The sequence below is a fragment of the Prionailurus viverrinus genome, chromosome E2 (assembly GCF_022837055.1).
Source record: "Prionailurus viverrinus isolate Anna chromosome E2, UM_Priviv_1.0, whole genome shotgun sequence".
Taxonomy (NCBI): domain Eukaryota; kingdom Metazoa; phylum Chordata; class Mammalia; order Carnivora; family Felidae; genus Prionailurus; species Prionailurus viverrinus.
In genome coordinates, this window is record NC_062575.1 from 50,631,634 (window position 1) to 50,654,901 (window position 23,268).

General features: G+C 42.3%; 1 protein-coding gene across 1 annotated transcript in view; it reads right to left on the reverse strand.

Moving 5' to 3' along the window:
* ZNF235 (zinc finger protein 235) overlaps window positions 1-22,383 on the reverse strand; it is a 35,445-nt gene extending 13,062 nt beyond the window's left edge. The window contains exons 1-4 of the mRNA XM_047836589.1: window positions 22,191-22,383; window positions 20,490-20,554; window positions 17,777-17,903; window positions 16,714-16,809 (exon numbers count right to left, since the gene is read on the reverse strand). Of these exons, the coding sequence (XP_047692545.1) occupies window positions 16,714-16,809; window positions 17,777-17,903; window positions 20,490-20,504 (238 nt within the window). The 5' untranslated portion in view covers window positions 20,505-20,554; window positions 22,191-22,383. The remainder of the gene's footprint in view (window positions 1-16,713; window positions 16,810-17,776; window positions 17,904-20,489; window positions 20,555-22,190) is intronic.
* Window positions 22,384-23,268: the final 885 nt, after the last annotated feature.

Below are 23,268 nucleotides of genomic sequence, written 5' to 3' on the forward strand. Positions count from 1 at the left end.
AAAATCAAGAGTCGGATGCCCAACCAACCGAGCCACCCAGGCGTCCTGGTAATTGCTTCTTTAAGCCATTTTGGCTTACAGAAGACTTCACAGGAACCCTCTACGTTCAGAGAGCAGGAGAAACCTATACGTGAAAAGATGTCCAGTATCGCTCATCGCTAGTGAAATGCAAATCAAAACCACAAGCAGATACGACCTCATGCCCGTTAGAATTCCTGGCATCAAAAAGACGAGAGATAAGAAGTGAGGATGTGGAGGAAAGGGAACCCTTGTGCACTGTTGTTGGGATTGTAAACTGGCGCAGCCAGTACAGAAAACAGTAAGGAGGGTCCTCAAAACATCTAAAACAGAACTACCACAGGACCTCGCAATTCCAGTTCTGGGCATATATCTGAAGAAAACAAAATCAGCCTGTCGGAGAGATCTGCACCATGTTCACTGCAGCCGCATTTACAATAGCGAATACGTGGAAACAAGGGTCCATCGATGGATGAATGCATAAAGAAACCGGGTCGTGTATAAGGGGGGGGGGGGGAGGGTATTATTCAGCCATAAAAAAGAATGAAATCTTGCCATTATGACAACACAGATGGACCTCAAGGGCATTATGCTAAGTGAAATAAGTCAGGCAAAGACAAATACCGTATGATCTCTCTTGTAGGTAGATGTAAAAACAACTCAGAGGAAGAGATCGAATTTGTGCTTACCAGGGATGGAGGGACTGGATGAAAGGGACCAGAAGGCTCAAAGTTCCAATGATAAGGTAAATAAGTACTGGCGATGGAATGGTGAATATTGTTAACACTGCTTATGTGACCTATCTGAAGGTTGCTAAAAGCATAAACCCTAAAAGTTTTCATCACAAGGGAAAAAAACCCATTTTTAAAAAACCTCTAACAGGTAATGGATTTTAACTAAACTTACTATGGTAATCATTTTGTAATATTAAGTCAAGTCATTATGATGTATACCTTAAAATTTTACGGTGCTGTATGTCAATTATAGCTCCATAAAATGGAAAGAAAAAGGAGACATCAATACAGATACTATGGACACGAAAGGAATAACAAATGGATACCATGAATAACTCCAGGCCCACAAATTTAATAATCTAGATGAAATGGAACAATTCTTTGAAAGACACAATCTGCTAAAACTCATACAAGAAGAAACAATCTGAATAGGCCTACATCTGTATTTTTTTAAAGTTTACTTTTTTTGAGAGAAAGAGAGTCCGAGAGCGTGCACGAACAGGGGAGGGGCAGAGAGAGAATCCCAACCAGGCTCCGCACTGCCAGCACAGAGCCTGATGCAGGGCTCAATCTCACCAACTGTGAGATCATGACCTGAGCCCAAACCAAGAGTCGGACACTTAACCGACTGAGCCACCCAGGGGCCCTAGGCCTGTATCTATTAAGGAAGCTGAATCATTAATCTTTTGAAGCAGCACCAGGCCCAGATGTGTTCACTTGTGAATTCTACCAAACGTTTAAGAAAGGCATTATATTACTTCTTTACAATAGCTTTCAGAGCACAAAAGCAATGAGAATATTTCCTCGCTCATTCTATGAGGCCATCGTTACCTTAATACCAAAACCAGACAAAGATATTACAGGAAAACTACAGACTGATATATTTCATCAACGCCAAAGATCCTCCAAAAATATTAGCAAGTCAAATGCAACAATGCATAAAAAGAATTAGACGCTGTGGTCAAGCATACTAGGCATGTAAGAAAGGTTCAACCCTGGAAAATTAATCCATTACATGAAAAAACTACAGAAAAATCACATAAGACCATCAAAAGATACAGAGAAAAAGCATTTGATAAAATCCAATACTTGTTCATAATAAAAACTCTCAAGCAAACCAGGAATATAGAAGAAATTCCTCAACTGGAGAAAGGACATCTAACTAGTATCTTTGTGAGACACATAAAACCTTCCCGCTAAAATCAGGAATCTCTTAGCACTCCTTTTCAACACTGTACTGTAAGTCCCAGCTAACACAAATGGGTACAGATTGCAAAGGAAGAAATAAAACGTTGTTGGTGAATGATGTGATTGTCTATGTAGAAACCCCCAAAGAATCAATCAAAAAACCTCCTGGAACTAATAAACAATCATAGCAAGGATGCAGAACACAAAATTGATACAGAAAAGTATATTGCTCCCTTATACACAAGCAATGGACAAGTGGAATTGGAAATTACGATAGCATTACCATTTACATTAGCACCCCCTAAGAGTCTATGTTCAGGGATAAAAAGCCCCAAGACTGTCAAGATGTCAGTCCTTCACAGTCCCGATCAAAATCCCGGCGAGACATCTGGTGGATATCGACAAATGGATTTAAAAGTTTCTACGGAAACGCAAAAGACCCAGAAGAGCCAACACAGTATTGAAGGAGAATTACAAGGTTGGAAGACGCGTTAGGCAACACCTAGACCTATTCTATAGAGCTGCAGTATTCAAGATGGTGTAGAATTGGCGACAGAAGAAATGGACCAATGGAGTGGAATAAAGACGTGAGAAATAGGGCTCAAGCAAATATAATCAGCCGATCTTTGACAACGGGGTAAAGGCAATACAATGAAGCAAAGACAGTCGGTGCTAGAACAACCGGACATTCACATGCGAAAAAAAAAAAATCCATATGGAGAGTTTAAGCTTTTTGCAAACATGAACTCAAAGCATAGACCTTAACGTAAATGCAAAACTAGCAAACTCCTAAATGAAGTTTCTGCTCTGTGCAAGCCGCGTCAAGAGAATAAGGGGAGTCAGGGAGAAAATGTTTGTAAAAAATGTATGTGGCAAAGGAACTCTTCAAAGCCAACAATAAGAAAACAATGTGTTTAAAATATGGACAAAAGCCCTGAACAGACACATCACCGAAGAAAATATACTAATAGCAAACAGGCCTCCGAAAAGGTGTTCAACATCACATGTCCTTAGTGAACTGCAAATCAAAATGAGATAGCACTACACCTATTAGGATGGCCCAAATCCCAAAGGTCGACACCACTGCCGGTGAGTATCTAACTGGAAGCCTCAATTCACTGCTGCTGAAAATGCAAAATGGTATGGCCACTTTGGAAGATAGTCTGGCAGTTTCTTATAAAACCACAAAAGTAAATAGTGCACCTTGGCACTTACCAGATGAGTGGAAAACGTATGTCCGCACAAAAATCATCACACAGATGTTTGCGGCAGCTTTATTCATAATTGTCAAAACTTGGAAGCCATCAAGCTGAATGGATGAATAAACTGTGGTACATCCAGACAACGGACTATCGTCCAGTGCTAAAAAGAACAGAGCTATCAAGCCCTGAGGGAACTTTAAATGCACATTGCTAAGTGAAAGAAGTGAATCTGAAACAGCTGAAAGCTCTAAGATTCCACCTGACATCCTGGGAAAGGCAAATCTATGGAGACAAAAGCATCGCTAGTTGACAGTGTTTAGAGGGGAGGGGGAATTAACAGGTAGAGCACGGAGAATTTTAAGGCAATCTGTTCTGGATCATACCGTAATGGTAGATACATACCACTATAAATTTGTACAAACTCCTACAATGTACAACGGCAAGAGCAAACTCTGAAGTATAGACACTGGGCGATGATGATGTATCCCGGTGGGTTCATCGACTGCAACAAAAGTACCACTCTACTATCAAATGTTGACAGGGGAAGGCTGTGTGTGCCTGCACGTGGGTGTAGTCTAGAGGAACTCTCTGTATCTTCTGCTCAATTTTGCTGTGAACCTAAAAGTTAGGTGAAAAATAAAACCTATTTTAAAAATGTATTTATAGGGGCGCCTGGGTGGCTCAGTCGGTTGAGCGTCTGACTTCGGCTCAGGTCATGATCTCACAGTTTGTGGGTTTGAGCCCCGCATCAGGCTCTGTGCTGACCGCTTGCTCAGAGCCTGGAGCCTGCTTCAAATTCTGTGTCTCCTTCTCTCTCTGCTCCTCCCCCACTCACGCTTTGTCTCACTCTGTTTCTCAAAAATAAATAAAATGTAAAAAAATTAGGGGCGCCTGGGTGGCGCAGTCGGTTAAGCGTCCGACTTCAGCCAGGTCACGATCTCGCGGTCCGTGAGTTCGAGCCCCGCGTCGGGCTCTGGGCCGATGGCTCAGAACCTGGAGCCTGTTTCCGATTCTGTGTCTCCCTCTCTCTCTGCCCCTCCCCCGTTCATGCTCTGTCTCTCTCCGTCCCAAAAAATAAATAAACGTTGAAAAAAAAAAATTTTTTTTTAAAAAATAAAAAAAAAATGTAAAAAAATTAAAAAAAAAGAAAATAAAAATAAAAATGTATTTATAGACTTAAATACACGCCAGTGGAAAAAAAATGAATAAAAAGTAACACATATATGCCAACCACAAGATCCAACCATTCGTTACTCTTGCCTAAGAAAAATGAAGGTGTATGCCAATACACACACATATATAAGAATATTCAGCATCTTCACTCGTAATAGCCCAAAGCTGGACAAACCCGTCAGCAGGTGAACGAATAAACAAATCGTAGTATATTCACACTGGAATACTACTTAGCAATAAAAAGGAATGAACTATGGATAGATGCAACACGGGTGAATCTCAACCTATACTGAGTAAAATAAGACAGCCAAGGGAAAGAAAAAACACCATGTGATTTACAAAAAGTTTTAGGGGCCCCTGGGTGGCTCAGTTGGTTAAGGGTCTGACTTTGGCTCAGATCACAATCTCACGGTTCGTCAGTTCAAGCCCCGCATCGGGCTCTGTGCTGACAGCTCAGAGCCTGCTTCAGATTCTGGGCCTCCCTCTCTCTTTGCCCCTCCCCTGCTTGCACTCTGTGTCTGTCTCTCTGTGTCTCAAAATTAAGCATTAAAATTTTTTTTTAATTAAAAAAAAGTCCTGTAGAGTGACAGAAAGTAGACCAGTAGTTGCTTGGGGATGGGTGTGGGACATGAAGAAGGGGAGAGAGGGAGAGATTACAAGCGGGCATGAGAATTGTGCACAACTTTTAAAGATTTCTTTTGCATTAGAGTGCTTCGCAAACTAACCCCCCTTCCAGATCTGGCAAGAAAAAGCCAAAACTGTTCAGGGCTGGGGAACAGGAAATTTAGGGTGGAAATCCTGGAAGCCAGAAAGCCACAGAAGTAAGATTAATCTAAGTTTTTCCCAAATCCCTGGCTCACCATTAATGGCACAGGGTAAGATTTGTGAGTTTGATTCTCTGTTGACTCAGTGCTATTACTTAACCCAAACACAGTTTGAAGTGTCAAAGGTCACAACTCAATTTAGGGGAGAAAAACCAAAGGTAAGGGATCCACAGAGGGTCCGTCCCTAACTAGGACTATAAACCCTACCCACATCTTTGGCAGATCTCTTGACTATGCAGACGTAGCAAAGACCCCAGGGCCTGGACTAAAAAAGCAGCAGCCAGAAGTCATGAGAGGCATTACAGCAAAAACACCAAAAAATATTTAATCTGCCCAAAATATTACAGAAAACGACAAACAGATGAGCAAAGAGAGAAGATCCAAAGGCACGATGATGAATGTAAACACACCCGTATTAATAACTACACTGTGTGTGAATGTACTACCCCAAAATCGGAAGGCAGATGTTGGCAGATCACATAAAAAGAAAAGATCCGTGGGTGATGGGTATTGAGGAGGGCACCTTTTAGGATGAGCACTGGGTGTTGTATGGAAACCAATTTGTCAATAAATTTCATAAAAAAAAAAAAAAAAATCTCACAGAGAAGAGCAAGAGATTAAATTATAAAAATCAATGTGAAAAGTAATTGGTCTATAATTTAGGACATCTGAAACCTTAAATGGTAATTAATAGCATTTTCTGAAACACATCAGATTATCACATCTTCATTGTACAGTTTTAAAAATCTTGTTAAAATCTCTTCAATAAAGGTCTTGTACCTTGAAAAAAAAAAAAAAAAAAAAGATCCAACTATACACTGTCAACAAGACACCTATTCTAAATACGCATCGTTAAAAAAAATAAAAGACATACAAATATATCATGCAAAGCCTAAGAAAGATTGAGTGGCTAAACTAGTATCCGATAAAAAGAGACTCTACGAAATAGATGTGGATGGAGGTAGAGTGTATTATACTAAGTGAAATAAATCAGAAAAAGACAACTACTGTATGACTGCCCTCACATGTGGAATTTTAAGAAGCACAATAGATGAGCAAAGGGGAAGGAAAAAAAAAGAGAGGGAAGCAAACCATAAGAGACTCTCACCTCTAGAGAGCAAACTGAGGGTTGCTGCAGGGGAGGTGGGCAAAGGGATGCCTTAGATGGGTGATGGGTATGAAGGAGGGCACTTGTGATCAGCACTGGGTGTTGCATGTGTTGTATGTAAATGAGGATCCACTAAATTCTACACCTGAAATGAATATTACACTTGATGCTAATTAACTGGAATTTGAATACAAACTGGAAACAAAAACAAACAGAACACTATTAAAGACAGAGAGAGCCATAATAAAAGGGTCAATATGGCAAAATGATGTAAAAATTACAAACGCATATGTATCTAACAAAGGCTACAAAACACACGAAGCAAAAACAGAAACTGAGAGATGGACAAAACTACAGAGTTAGAGATTTTAACACACTTCTCTTAGTTGGTGAAACAATTCGACCATAAAAAAAAAAATCAGTGAAACAATACAAACTCTGAACCCTTAAAACTAACCATTTTAACTAAAATGAAACTTATAGATCATCACTGCACCCAACTAGGGAACACACATTTTTTCTCCAAATACCCATGCAAAATCCATCAAAATAACTGTATCCAGGGGTTATGAAAAAAGTTTCAAAAGACTGGAATACTGAAGAGTATGTTCTCTGACCAGAGTGGAATTAAATTCAAAACCAGTAACAATAAAGCTGGAGGTATCACAATCCCACAAGATACACTACAAAGCTATAGTAATCAAAATAGTATGGTAGTGGCACAAAGACACATAGATCAAAGGCACAGAAGAGAGAGCCCAGGAAGAAACCCCTGCTTATATGGTTAATTAATCTTTGACAAAGGAGGCAAAAATATACAACGGGGGAAAGACAGTCTTTCTTTTATTTAAAGTTTATTTACTTTGAGAGAGAGATCTTGTGTGCACGTGCAAGAAGGGGAAGGGCAGAGAGAGAGAGAGAGAGAGAGAGAGAGAGAGAGAGAGAGAACTCACGACTATGAGATCATGACCTGAGCCAAAATCAAGAGTCGGACACTTAACTGACTGAGCCACCCAGATGCCCCAAGACAGTCTCTTTAATAACGGGTCCTGGGAAAACTGAACCACTTTCTTATATTACACACAAAAATAAAGTCAAAATGGATTAAAGACCTAAGTGTGAGATCCGGAATCCTAAAAATCCTAGAAGAGAGCACAGGTAGTAATCTCTTCGACACTGGCCTTAGAAACATTTTTCTACATCTATCTCTTCAGGCAAAGAAAACAGAAGCACAAACAAACTACTGGAGTTACACTAAAATAAAAAGCTTTTGCACACCAAAGGAAACCATCAGTGAAATAAAAAGGCAACCTCCTTAATAAAAGAAGACATTTGCAAATGATATATCTGAGAAGAGATTAATATCCAAAACATATAAACAACTTACATATAACTTAACACCAAAAAAACAAATAACCCAATTCAAAAGCCGGCAAAAGACCTGAACAGACATTTTTCCAAAGAAGACATATAAATGGCCAAGAGACACATGAAAAGACACCCAACATCACTTACCATCCGGAAAATGCCAATCAAAACCAGAATGAGATATCACATCCTATCTGTGAGGATGGCTAGTATCAAAAAGATGAATAATAAGCATTGATGAGGATGTGGAGAAAAAGGAACAACTGCCTACTGCTGGTAGGAATGTAAATTGGTGCAGCCACTGTGGAAAACCGTATGAGGGTTCCCCAAAAAATCAAAAATAGAATTACCATATGGAGCGCCTGGGTGGCTCAGTCAGTTAAGCATCCAATTTCGGCTTGGGTCATGATCTCGCGGTTCATGGGGTCCAGCCCCGCGTCGGGCTCTGTGCTGCCAGCTCGGAGCCTGGAGCCCGCTTCAGATTCTGTGTCTCCCTCTCTCTCTCTCTGCCCCTCCCCTGCTCTTGCTCTGTCTCTCTCTCTCAAAAATAAATCAACATTTAAAAAAAAATAAAAAAAAATAGAATTACCATATAATCTAGTAATTCCACTACTGGATATTTACCAAAAGAAAACAAAACACGAATTCAAAAAGATACACACACCCCTATATTTACCGCAGCATCATTTACAACAGGCAAGACATGGAAGCAGCCCAAGTGTCCATCAACAGGATGAAGAAGATGTGGGGGGTGTGTGTGTGTGTGTGTGTGTGTGTGTCCATACACACACACAGACATACATACACGATGGAACAGTAGTCATAAAAGAGAGTGAGATCTTGCCATTTGCAACAACATGGATAGACCTAGGAGGTATTATGCTGAGTGAACTAAGTCAGAGAAATAACTCGATTTCACTTATAGGTGGAATCTAACAGTCAAAACATGCAAACAAAATGGAAACAGGCCCATAAATACAGGGAACTAGTGATTGCTGGAGGGGCGTGAGGGATGGGCAAAATAGGTGAAGGGGGGAGTGGGAAGTGTAGGATCCCGACTTCGGATGAAAGGTACGGCAATGGCATCGTAACAGTGCTGTATGGTGACAGGTGGCAGACATTGCATACGGTCGTCTACTCTCTATGCTGCACACCTGAAATGAATGTATCATCGTATGCCAACTAGATGTCAATAAAAAGACTAGATTGAAACCACAGTGAAGACATCCAGAAAAGTCCTAATAATACGAAAATTAAATACACTCTAAGCAACCCACACGTCAAATAGGAAATTGCATGGGAAATTAGAAAACACTTTGAAATAGTGATGAAGGAACATTATATCACCATTTCTGGCGTGCAGTTAAATAGCACTCAGAGATACTTTTATAGCTTTAAACGTTTACATTAGGAAACAAGAAAGGCCTAAAATCAAACACCTAAGGTTCCATCTCAAGAAGCCGTGAAAAGAGTAGGAAAGAAGAGTAAAAATCAAATAAATAGAAACAAACAATAGGGAAAACTCAGTATCAGTCATGAAAGATAGGATATTATTACAGATCTTAGAGGCATTAAAATAAGGGAATATATTCAACAACTTAGATAAGATGTACTAATTCCCTGAAACATACAAATAACCAAATCTGTAGCAAGAAAAGCAAAAAATCTAAGGAGTTCAGGGATTTAATTCATAAAAACATTCTCACAATAAGACCAGACGACTTCACCAGTGGATTCCGCTTGGCACTCAGGAAAGGAGTAATACCAGTCCGACACGAACCCTTCCAGAAAACAGAAGAGGAAGGTATACCTGAATGTCACTTGTGTAAGGCCAGTATTACCTCGACATCAAAACCAGACAAAGATATCAAGTCCCAAGAACGTTACAAATCAAAATCCCCCCTAACAAAAGTACAAATATCCTTAATAAAGAACAGATCTTGTTTGTTTCTACAAACATAATAAAAAGAATAGTAGTACATCATGAATAGGTGGGGTTAATCCCAGCGTTAAAGACAAGACGACAGGCCCCGAATGGAGTTGCATATGCTAAGCCTCGTGCCCCCAAACCAAGACTTAGTATAATTTTTGGCTCACCCAGAAATGCAATCTTAAACTAATCGGGAATCCCCTGATCTGCTCTAGTTAGGAAGCCTGCCATCCCCTTAAAGGGAAAGTAACCTTGCAAATGACCAACCTGCTTTTGTGCCTCACAGAACTTCCTTGTCCGTGTTCCGTTCTGCCTGTAAGTCTTTTACTTTATATAGCTCCTGAGGGAGCTTTTCTATCTGCTCTCATGAATGCTGCCTGATTCAGGAATCACTGAATAAAGCCAGTAAGATCTTTAAAATTTAGTCAGTCGAATTTTGGGTTTTAATAGAAGGAACGCAAGGTTGTTTTAACATGTGAAATCGCCAATGCATTTTATCGTATTTACAACATACAAGAGAAAATGTAATGATCACCTCAGTATTTTACGAAAGATGTATATGCGTATACTATTACCCATTCATGATAAAAACTCTGAAACTCAGATGGGAACTCAACCGAAAAAGAAAACCTACAGCTGACGACGCCATTATCAGTGCTGAAAGACTGACGCTGTTCACCTGCCTTGAGGCAAGCAAGCAAACAAAAAAAAACCAAAGGCATTCAGATTGGAAAGAAGAAAGAATATACATTTGTACATCATGGTCTTCTACATAGAAAATCTTTAGGAATGTGCAATAATGCCTCTAGAATATACCAATATGGGAAGACTGCAGGCTACAAGGTTGATGTCAAAAATTAACTGTATTCCTAGGAGATAGAAGCAAACAACTGAGAAATGAAATATATAGTGTCAAAAAAATAAAACACTTCTGAAAAATTAAAGGTATATATAAAACCTATCCACTGAATGCTATAAAATGTGATATTGTGATTTATAATAAATACATATTTTGGTCTTCAGTTCCTGGCCCGCAGATCCCCAAATCCTTGGAATTTCCTAAGAGAAAAGAACAATGGGAACATCTTTGTTATAATATTTGGTCTCTTTTCCTAAGCTCCTGAAATCCTTCCATAGCCATAAAGGTGAAATGGGTGTCCTATACTTCCTAACAAACTTCTTTCAACCACATCTGAGTTTAGGTTAATGAGGTGACTTTTGGAAATCCTCTAAGGATGGGAGGCTGGTTGCCATGAAAGCCAGCCTTGATTACAGGGTTGGAATTTTTAGTCCCACCTCCTGACCTCTGGGGGGAGAGGGCCAGAAAGCTGAACCAATCACTAACAGCCAATGACCTAATCGATCATGCCTAACTAATAAGCCTCCATAAAAACCCAAAAGGAGGGGGGTTGGGGAACTTTCAGGTAGGTGGACATGTGGAGATGCAGGGAGAGTGGTGAGGCCAGAGAGTGCCTGGAAGTTCCACACCCCTCCCCACATATTTTGCCCCACGCGTCCCTTCCATGTGGCTGTTTAGTTATATCCCCTTGTAATAAACTGATAATCTAGTAAGTAAACGGTATCTCTGAGTTCTGTGAGCCACTAAAGCAAATTAATTGAACCCAAGGTTGGGGTTGAGGGAACCTCTGAAGCACAGTTAACAATCTGGCCTTATCACTGGCCTCTGAAAGGGGGGGAAGGGTGAGGGGTCGGGATCTTATAGAACTGAGCCCTTAACCTGTAGGATCTGACGTTGTATCCAGACAGATGGTGTCAGAATTGAGTTGAAATGTACGACACCCAGCTGGAATCTTGACTGATTGCTTAGTATGGCAATAACCTCCACTTATTAGAACTGGTATCAGAATTATAGAATTGAGATGTGTCCCTACAAAAAAAGAAAAAAAAAGTCAACTAAACACACACAAAACATGTAATAATGAAGGAAAAGAGGGCCAAAAAAGCTTTATGAGATACTTGAAACAAATATAAAAACAAATAACAAAATGGCAAAAGTCCTTCCCTATCAATAATTACTTTAAATGTAAATGGATTAAACTCCCCAATCAAAAGGCATAAATTGGAGGAATGGATTAAACAAAACAAAACAAAACAAAACAAAACAAAACAAAACATGATCCAGCTATAAGCTGTCTACAAGAGACTTTATATCTAAGACCACACATAGCTTGAAAGTGACATGACAGGGGTGCCTGGGTGGCTTGGTCGGCTGAGCGTCCAACTTTGGCTCCCATCACGATCTCACAGTTCATGAGTTTGAGCCTCGCATCGGGCTTGCTGCTGTCAGCGCAGAGCCCGCTATGGATCCTCTGCTCCCCCAACCATGCCTTTCCCCCACTCACACCCTCTCTCTCTCAAAAGTGAATAAACATTAAAAAAGAAGAAGAAGAAAAACAGAAAGTGACAGGACAGAAAGATATCCCATGCAAAAGAGAGCTGGATAGCTATAACTGATGTCAGACAAAAAAGAGTTTTAAGTCAAAAACTTATAAGAAACAATCTGTACTGATAAAAGAGTCAATGCCCCAAGAAGATATAAAAATTACAAATGGATATATACTAAACATCAGAATACCAAATACATGAGGCAAATATAGACGAATTGAAGGGATAAATAGCTATCGATAATAACAGAAGGAACATTCAATATCCTGCTTTCAGTAATGGATAGAACTAGACAAAAGATCAAGGAAATAGAGAACTTAACACTACAAGCCAACTGGACCTAACATACACAGGAAATGCCACCCAACAACAGCATAATATACATTTTTCTCAAGTCGTTCTCCAGGGCAGACCATATGGGAAGCCATAAAACAAGTCTTTAACAAATTTTTTTTAAAAGATTGAATGAAATCATACAACACATTTTTCTAATCGCAACGGACTGAAGCTAGAAATCAAAAGCAGGAAATCTTGGAAAATTGACGAATATGTGGAACTCAAAACATACTTATCAATAACCAATGAATCAGAGAAAAACAATCACAAATAAAATTAGAAAATATCTGGAGACAAATGAAAATGAAAATCCAGGGTACCAAAACTTAGGGGAAGCAGTGAAAGCATTGCAAAGAAGAAAATTTTTAATCCGTAAATACTTGCATCAAAAAAGAGATCCAACAATTCCACTTCTGGATATATATCCAAAGGAAACAAAATCACGGTTCAAAAGAGATATTTACACCCCCACATTCACTGCATTATTTACAATAATAGCTGAGACATGGAAATCATCCAAGTGTTCGTAACTAATGAACAGATAATGAAAATGTCACACACACACACACACACACACACACACACGCAGGAATATGATTCAGCCATAAAAAAGAAGAAAATGTGTAACAACATGGATGGACTCTGCGGGCATTATGCTAAGTGGAATAAGTCAGACACAGAAAGACAAATACCCTATGATCTCATTTATGTGTGGAATTTAAAAATATCAAATTTACAGAAACAGAGATCAGATTTATGGTCGTGAGAGTTGGGGGTGGGGTGCGTGATGGAAATTGGGAAGAAAGATGTAAAATTATTTATGTTCATAGATAATACGATCTTATATGTAGAAAGCCTGAAAGATTCCACATAAGAATTGTTAAAATAAATGAACTCAGCAGGATACAAAGCCACACACAAAAACCAGCTGCATTTCTACATACAAAGAGTGAACAATCAGAAAAAGAAATCGAGAAAAACAAATCAAAGCCACAATGAGATACCACCTCACACCTGTCAGAATGGCTAACATTAACAACTCAGGCAACAACAGATGTTGGCGAGGATGCGGAGAAAGAGGATCTCTTTTGCACTGCTGGTGGGAACGCAAGCTGGTGCAGCCACTCTGGAAAATAGTATGGAGGTTCCTCAAAAGATTAAAAATACAACGACCCTATGACCCAGCAACTGCACTACTAGGTATTTATCCACGGGATAGAGGTGTGCTGTTTCAAAGGGGCACACGCACCCCAATGTTTATAGCAGCACTATCGACAATAGCCAAAGTATGGAAAGAGCCCAAATGTCCATCGATGGATGAATGGATAAAGAAGATGTGGTATGTGTATATATGTGTGTATGTATATATAATATAATATAATATAATATAATATAATATAACAAACACAACATAATATAATATAATATAATATAATATAATATAATATAATATAATATAATATATATATGCATACATACCATATGTATATATGAAGTATTACTTAACAATCAAAAAGAATGAAATTTTGCCATGTGCAACTACGTGGATGGAACTAGAGGGTATTATGCTAAGTGAAATTAGTCAGAGAAAGACAAAAATCATATGACTTCACTCCTATGAGGACTTTAAGAGACAAAACAGATGAACATAAGGGAAGGAAAACAAAAATAATATGAAAACAGGGAGGGGGACAAAACAGAAGAGACTCATAAATGTGGAGAACAAACTGAGGGTTGCTGGAGGGGCTGTGGGTGGGAGGATGGGCTAAATGGGCGAGGGGCATTAAGAAGGACACTTGTTGGGATGAACACTGGGTGTTATATGTAGGGGATGAATGCCTGGATTCTACTCCTGAAATCCTATGCTAACTAACCTGGATGTAAATTAAAAAAAAAAAAATCCATATACAACAGCACCAAAAAGAATAAAACTTGGGAATTAACTGAACCAAGGAGGTGAAAGACATGTACACTGAAAAGTACAAAACATTGATAAATGAAAAACATTAAAAAAATGGAATGACAGCCCATGTTCCTGAATTGGAAGGTTTACTATTGTTAAGATATCAGTGCTACGTGGTCAAAGGACCTACAGGTTCAATGCAATCTCTATCAAAATCCCAAGAGTACAGAAACAGAAAAACCCATCCTAAATTCACATGGAATCTCAAGGGACCCTCAGTGGCCAAAACAACCTTTAAAAAACAAAAAAAGTTGGAGGTAGTCACTTCCTGATTTCAAAACTTACTATAACGCTGCTGTAGTCAAAAAAGTGTGGTACTGGCATAAAGACATACAGACCGAGGGAATAGTCTACAAGGCCCCAAAACGAACCATTGCATACACAGCCAAGTGGTTTCTGACAAGGGTGCCAAGACCACTGAATGGGAAAAGGACAGTCTTTTCAATAAATGGTGCTGGAAATATTGGCTATTTACACGCAAAAGCATTTAGTCAGATCTTTCCTTACACCATATTCACAAATTACCTCAAAATGCATCAAAAAGCAAAACATAGGAGCAAAAACTATAAAACTCCTAGGAGAAAGAATACGCCAAAAGCTTTGTGACGCTGGATTTGACAATGATTTCTTGGCTAGGACACCAAAGGCACAGGGAAGAAAACACACAGACAAATTTGAACATTTCATGGAAATTAAAAACTCTTGTGCATCAGAAGACACTGTCAATAGAGTAAAAAGGCCACACGCAAAATGAGAAAATACTTGCGAATCATATATCTGAAACAGGACTGGTATTCAGAACACAGAGAACTCCTAAAACTCAAAGGAAAACAAACAATCGGACTCAAAAATGGACAAAAGACTTGCACAGATATTTCTCCAAAGAAACACAAATGGCTACTAAGCACATGAAAAGATGATCAATATCACTAATTATCAGAGAACCACAAATCAAAACGAGGTACCGCTTTGCACCCATTAGGGTGGCTATTAAGGGTAAAAAAAAAAAAAAACAAAACAACCCACAGAACACAAGTGTTGGTGAGGATGAAGAAAACTGGAACCCTTGTGTATTGCTGGTGGGAACATAAAATAGTGCAGCTATCGTGAAAAACGGTATGGCAGTTCCTCAAAAATTAAAAACAGAATTACCAGGGGCACCTGGGTGGCTTAGTCGGGTAAGCATCTGACTCTTGATTCAGCACAGGTCATGATCTCATGGTCGTGAGATAGAGCCTCCCTGGGGCTTCGTGCTGGGCATGGAACCTGCTTAAGATTCTCTCTCTCCCCCTCTCTGTCGCTCTGCCCTCCCCAACTTGCCTGCAGTCTCTCTCTCTCTCTCTCTCTCTCTCTCTCTCTCCCCCTCCCTTCCTCTCCCAAGGAAAAAAAAAAATAGAATTGCTAACACGATCCAACACTTCTGTTCTGGGTATACACACAAAAAATGGAAAGCAAGGACTTGAACAGATATTTGTACACCCATGTTCACAGCAGCATTTTTCACCATAACCAAACGGTACAAACCCAAATGTCCATCAATGGATGACGAAAATGTGAGAGGTGCACACGACGCGACGTTACTCAGCCATACAAAAGAAGGAAATTCTGACATGCGTTACAACACAATCAACCTTGAAGACGTTATGCTAAGTGAAATAAACCAGGCGCAAATGGCAAATGTCGCATGACTCCACTTCCATGAGGTACGTGAAATAGTCAAATCCACAGAGACGGAAAGAACAGTGGTCACCAGGAAGTGGGGTAAGAGAAGAACAGGGGGCGCTGTTTACGGTGCAGGGCTCCAGTGTGGGATGATGGAAACGTCCTGGAGATGGACAGCACGGAGGGTTGTGCAACAGTGTGGATGTACCTAAGGCCCACTTAAAGATGGTTGAAATAAAGGTATTGTGTGTATTTTACCACAACGTAAAAAATCCCAGATGCTGATAAGTCTGGTGGTATAGCGCTTACGCGCAAATGAAGGCAAGTCAGGGACACGGCGAGTGCCAGGAGATGGCATTTGAAGTGGTGGTCGGATAAGGCCTTGGATAGAAGGACTTCGGATAGACAGGAGCGAGCGAGAAAGCAAGAGCGGTCAGACGTGTACCGGCTGGCAGCGTTCCGGCCGGAGGAGAGAACGGGAAAGGTCCTAATGCAGAAGCACCTGAGTGCCGTGAGGCTGGCACTCAGAGGGACAGAGGGAGGGGGACGGGACGGGAGAAAAACATAGAATGAGTGGTGAGGCTGGGGGAACGAGCCCATACCACAGGACCTTCCAGGCCCCTGGAACACGCTGGGTTTTATTCCGTGAAAGGAGAAGCCCGGGGAGGGACTGAAGCAGGTGTGACGCAGCGGGACTGAGGTCTTCAAGGGGCCTCTCTGGCTGCTGCACGGAGATTAGCCAGGACGCAGGCAGATCGAGGGGACCGTCCCCTGCCAGGACCCGAGCCGCGCCATTCTCACCCGAGTGCCTCCCCCTTTGGGTGTGGATCTCCTTCATGCAGAGCTTCTCCTCTCTCTCCAACTGGGATATCACATCTGGTTTGGAGGATGAATGCCCTGTGGACAGAGAAGACGCGAGTGAAAACACGAAGGGCGCGAGTACTGAAAACCGTGGGGAACCATAATGTGAGGCTCTGCCCCTCCCCGCAGCAGTGGTTACCAAACACTTTTCCGTCACGACCCACGGTGAGCAGTACGCTTGGCATCAATAGAAATCTATTCTTACCACACAAATTACTGAAATAAATGACCAAACGAACTGTTTCTTTTTTTTTATTATTTAAAAAAAAAAATTTTTTTTTTCAACGTTTATTTATTTTTGGGACAGAGAGAGACAGAGCATGAACGGGGGAGGGGCAGAGAGAGAGGGAGACACAGAATCGGGAACAGGCTCCAGGCTCCGAGCCATCAGCCCAGAGCCCGACGTGGGGCTCGAACTCACGGACCGCGAGATCGTGACCTGGCTGAAGTCGGACGCTTAACCGACTGCGCCACCCAGGCGCCCCCCAAACGAATGGTTTCTAACCACTGTCTGTTTTCCTCACATCCTTCCCTGTTGACACCCCTCAATGTAAACAGCTGAACTTAACGCGTCAAGGTGAACCCCCGCTAAGGAGCTCTGTCCTGTAAGTATTCTAGATTAGAAGATAGTCGGTGCCATTTACGAACGTCCTGACCCACCAGTGGCTCATGATCTACAAGTTTAAAAAAGATGCCTGAAATATGGAGCCAGGCGAAGACAAGCTTAACTGTTCATTTACAGTTCATTTACACGAGACCATGTCTGCCTCGGAACAAAGACTAGAAACATCTCGTCTCCATGTTCTAAAGGGACTGGGAAACCCTGGTCTCTGAGGAGCCCTGAAGCCTTAAACTAGTGGGAGGAGGCCAGGGATGTCACTCAACATCCCAATAGGCACAGGACGGCCCTCACAACAAAGAAATATCTGCCCCCGATGCCAACAGTGCCAAGGTGAAGAAACCCTGCTCGAGGGGATGAGTGACAGAAAGGTCTTGCGCTCACCCACAGAGACTAGGTTCCGGAAGTTCTCCAGCATCACTTCTCGGTACAGCTTCCTCTGGGTGGGGTCCAGCAGCCCCAGCTCCTCCTCCGTGAAGACCACAGCCACGTCCTTGAACGTCACCGCCTCCTACAACACCAAGCACACGTAACCTCGAGCTCGCACCCCAGGGCCACTGGGAGCGGGGCAGCACGGAGAAGGTGGAGATACGGGGGAAGCCGTTCCCGATTCTGAGGGAACCGAGCAACTCTTCTCATAGTTTCTCCTCTTCCCCTTCCACAGTCTTACCAAACACGCTAGGGCCGTGCAGGGGAGGGGAAGGAGAGGGAAGAAGGAGAAAAATACCTCGTATACAGGTAGCATCGTGCCCTTTATACAGTTTTTATACAGATCTCAGCCAACTGTCCTGTTACTTCCCTAGGATAAGTTCCAGGAAGTGGCATGTGCACTCTTGAAAAATATGCACCTTGACTTTGTTAATATAATGGCAATTTACCCCATTAACTCTTCCCGTAAAAGATTACAAGTATTCTGGATTCTCTACACTCTGGCCCAAACTGGGGGCACCTGGCTGCCTCCGTTGGTAGAGCTTTGGGACTCTTGATCTCAGGGCTGTGAGTCTGAGCCCCACGTATGGTGTAGAGATTACTTAAAAATAAAATCTTCAAAACGAAACAACCAGAACATAGTCTTTCCGACACAGTGTGGCAACTACGCTCAAATAATAATAAAAGATCATCTTTCCATTTTTTTTCACATATTACCTGTTCATTTCCTTTGTTCATAATCCTACCGGAGTATCTTATGCATCAGTAAAATTCCTACTGAGAATATCAAGCCTTTTTTCTAGCATGTATAAATTCTTAGCCACCACCCCCCCCCAACTCCTGTTTCCTATTTGTGTCATAACTTTTTCTGCGTGGAAATAAAAACTCTAGCTGGAGTTTTGAGCACCTGTGTACTAAACGACTTGACATGTCTGACACAGAAGAGACAGGCACTAAGAAAAGGAATCAGGTGACGACAGTGTTATGTTTGGAGACCCCCATCCACCAGATCTGCCAGCACACATGTAGCCTGGCCTGAGGTCCCCGAACAGAGAAGTCTCTTTTTTTCTGGGTCTTTCCATTTACCCTAATCGGACACCTGAAACTCCCGACTTAGGCAATGGGAACTTTAGGGTCAGCTGGGAACCGAGTGGATTTCAGGAGGTATCTGAAGGTTCACAAACCTGTTTCTTCATGTGAAAATGCAGAGAAGACCAGGTATATCCTCACACAGCTGTTCCACAGAGTAAATGCCTGGCAAATCCCTAGTGCTCAAGATTTTTAAAAATAAGTATGTGCTGGGGCGCCTGGGTGGCTCAGTCAGTTAAGCGTCTGACTTCGGCTCAGGTCATTATCTCACAGCTTGTGGGTTCGAGCCCCACATCGGGCTCTGTGCTGACAGCTGGGAGCCTGGAGCCTGCTTCAGATTCTGTGTCTCCCTCTCTCTCTGCCCCTCCCTGCTCAAACTCTGTCTCTCTCTCTCTCAAAAAATAAACATTAAAAAAAATTTTTTTAAAAATGTGCTTCTTCAAAACATACTAACGCATCAACGAATAAAACAAATATTTAACTATATAACACACACATGATTTAACTTAGAATTAAAAAAAAGGAATCTCCCCTTTAAGAAGTATTTACATTTATTTACTTATTCATTTTTAAGTAACTTGTACACCCAATGTGGGGCTTGAACTCACAACCCCAAGATCAAGAGTCACACGCGCTACCCTGAGCCAGCCAGGCGCTCTCAGAATCTAGCTCTTGCTGTTTGAAAACTAAAATTATTTTCTGAGTTCAGTCTCTGGCAGACTCCGCGGCTCCAAGCCATACTGCAGACATTCTTATCACAAAGAACGAGGCACCACATGTGAGAACACAATCGAGTCCCCAGAGCTTTCAAGAGAAATAAAAAATGACTGACTTCTCAGAATTTCTGTATGGGGTGAAAGGTTATATGTAAGCAAATTGTTATTGTAAACGTCTCGAAAGTGGTAAAACCCATGTGGGTTTTATATGGAGAATGGGGTAAAACAGCAGGAAAGTTACAGAAAATAATGTGACCCTTTACACTGTAGGTAATTATCAAGTTGCATTTTAAAAATCCAAAATGGGGGCCACCTGGGTGGCTCAATGGGTTGAGACTCTTGATCTCAGCTCAGGTTATTATCTCACTGTTCGTGGGACTGAGCCCTGCGTCGGGCGCTGCACTGACAGCTCAGACCCTGCTTGGGGTTCTCTCTCCTTCTCTCTCTCTGCCCCTCTCCCGCTCACTCACACTCTTTCTCTTTCTCTCTCAAGATAACGAAATACACATTAAAAGACATAAAATATCAAAAACCCAAAATGCTACTTAAACTGTGATTACAAGTCCAGACATGTAAACACAAATGGGAAAGCACACGGCACAATGAAAACTGTTCATTTGCCAACATGTTTAGAACGTGCAAGGTTTTTTTTTTTTTTAAGTTTTTTAAATATCAATTTTCACGCTGTTATTTGGCAATAAACAAAAAACAAGAGGCTGGTACACAACAATTATTCAAGTGCCTGGGGTTCTTGCCAAGTAGGAGGGTAAATGCTTCCACCCTTCCCAAGTAGGGGGTTAATGCGTCCACACTTTGTGAAACGAGAGGTCATTTTAAGGAACAGAAAGGCAAAACCAACTTACCTGGAATTTGGTCATTTTTTTCTCCTTTTCCTTTTGGGGAAGGGCAGAGTTCTGGGAAGGCAAAGCTGTGGGTGGGAAAGCCGTCGTGAGAGAGCCGTCAGTCCACATGGCACTTGTGGGAACCCCAAGAGGTGCCCCTGTAGACCAGGGGCTGGATTCCAGCTTCCTCTGGGCTCCCCCAGACAGCGGCCTGAGCTCAGGAACAGTCCCTCACCTAAGTGCTTCTGGTAGCTTCCAGAGTATTCCTGAGCCTGGGTCTCAGAGGAAATGAGAAGCAGGCAGGCAGTATAACTTAACGGGGCCAAGGTGCATGGGTTCAAGCTCTGCATTTCTACTTACTACTTTCTACTCACCACCAGTGTAAACCTTGAGCAAATTATTAATCTTTCTGTGCCTCAATCCAGTCACCTGTAAATGGGTAAAATAATAATGCAGGTATTCCCTATTCCCTAAGGTGTCAGACAGGCAAATGCTTTCATGCTTCCCGAAACTTCCCTTGCAAATGTGCTTTCTAGAAAATAAAATCTTTTCAGAAACCCACTAATTCAGAGATGAAGGCTCCAGGTGGTGAGTCACCGATACCCTAGGAAAGTCTAATTATTATTATTTTTTTTTAACGTTTAATTTATTTTTGAGAGAGGCACACACAGAGAATCCGAAGCAGGCTCCAGGCTCTGGGCTGCCAGCACGGAGCCTGACTCGGGGCTCGAACTCACCAACGGTGAGATCACGACCGAGCCCAAGTTGCAGGCTCAACCGACTGGGCCACCCAGGAGCCCCTAGGAAAGTCTAATTCCGACTGGTTGCCCACAGATAATCTGTTCTGCTGCTAATGAAAAACTGCCATGATTTCCCCCCAACGACACCATTTTAATAGGTGTAATTACTTGCCCATGTTATTAAGCTCAACAAAGTTTCCTCTCCCATATGCATGAAGGCAATGACTGATTGAAACCGCAGACTAAGAAATCCTGCTGCATCTTAAATGAACAACACGCAGCTATTGCGCGTTCTCAACACTTAAGGACTCAGTACACCGCAGGCACTCTGCGAAGTCGTGCGCAGGACTGTTTCTCTGGGATCAGCCACAAAGAACTTTCCCCGGGATCCAGCTGAAGATAACTCTCCTTCCTAATCAAGGGTCTGGGAAGAGTCCAGGAATCCCGGAACGGCCCCACAGCAGAGATCGGTGAAGGGCCAGTGGAGCTACAGCCGGGGCTCCGACCCCACGCCCCCAATGCCAGCCTCTCAGGAGCTTCTAAATAATAGGGGGCCCGATATTATGACAGCATTCCCGGCACCACCCAACATTTTACTAGGCACTAGGCACTGGTTTTAAGCGTTTCGTATATAATCTCATCTAATTCTTAGAAGAACACTCCTGGGCAGGCACTAACCCTTTTCAGCCAGGGGGAAACGGAGGCAGGGAAATGCTAATCACTGGCCCAGTGTGTCACCTCGAGGCACACGCACAGCTGGCTCTAGGGGTGAGGGAGAGCTCTGGGCGCGGAGAGCGCGGGAGACCTTCAAACTCCGCACGCCACGCGCGCCCGCCCCCACGCGGAGGCTTCGTCGCCGCTGCCTCCGTCCCCGCCCTCCGCCGCGACTCCCATGCCCCATGAGCGAGGACCCGGCAGCTGCTGGCCTCACGCCGAGGCCGAGAAGGCTCGGAGGAACCGCAGGGGCGCGGGGTTAACTCACCTCCCTGCCAACAATCTCGGCCCCGACCTCGCCTTCCTGGAGCGGAAGTGTCCCCGACTGTACCCCGCTCCTGGACTACACTTCCCAGAATGCCCAAGCGGAAGCGCCTCCGATTTCTCGCAACTCCTGGACTACATTTCCCAGAATGCAGCTTGCGGGACCGCGCTTCCAACAGCTGTCTCTTGTTTGGGTGTCAAGCGGCTTCAGGTTGGGTTACTTCGCTGGTGCTGTAACTGTCAGGTTTCTTTTTGTTTTATTCATTTCTTAGAGCGCCTGAGAAAATTGGGAGTTGAAAAAAATTCGGTCGTATTAAAGAAAAAAGGACCAAAATTTTTAGGGGAGGGCTGGAATCTCAAACTTGTATCAAATGCCGGCTCCCCGATATCTCCAATACCACCGTCGGGTAATACACGGAGTTTATTGCTAATCGCAGGGAGGGAGAACACCACCGCGATGGACACGGCACCTTGACACGGACACGAAGTCAAGGTTGAATTTACTGAGAATTGCAAGTTCGGTTGCAGGCGGATCTTTCAGTGCGACGGACTTGGATTAGACTCGCGTAGGCCAGGATTGGGGAGAACAGCAAGGGTTTTTAGGTGCCAACGGTTGCTTTCTTTTGCAGAGATTGAAGAATTGATGGACCTTGTGGAAGTTCCTTTGTTGAACAATCAAGCACTTTGCTAGGACAGGAATCCCCTGGAGTAGTAAACGTGTGCTAATGACGACTGAACAGTTATGTTAACGTAGACGGTAGACGGTGGTAAAGGAGGTAGGTAGATAGGAAATTTCAGTCTTCGGTGACCATAGCTGTTCCACGCTGTGTCTCGTGCGGAGGGGAAGGAACAGAGGTAAAGGGAGTGTGTTTGACTCCTCTGCCTCCTTTATTCCACAAGGCACCTAAGGGCTCTTGACACCGTTTTGTGGCATGATCTATTCATTCCAATATGCTGAGAATTTACAAAAAGTAGATACAAATGTTGATTATGCCTAAAAGAGAAATATCTTGAACTTCATTTAAAAAAAAATGAGTTGTGTTTAAAAAAAAAAAGCCAAGTAAATTAAAAAATCTAATTGG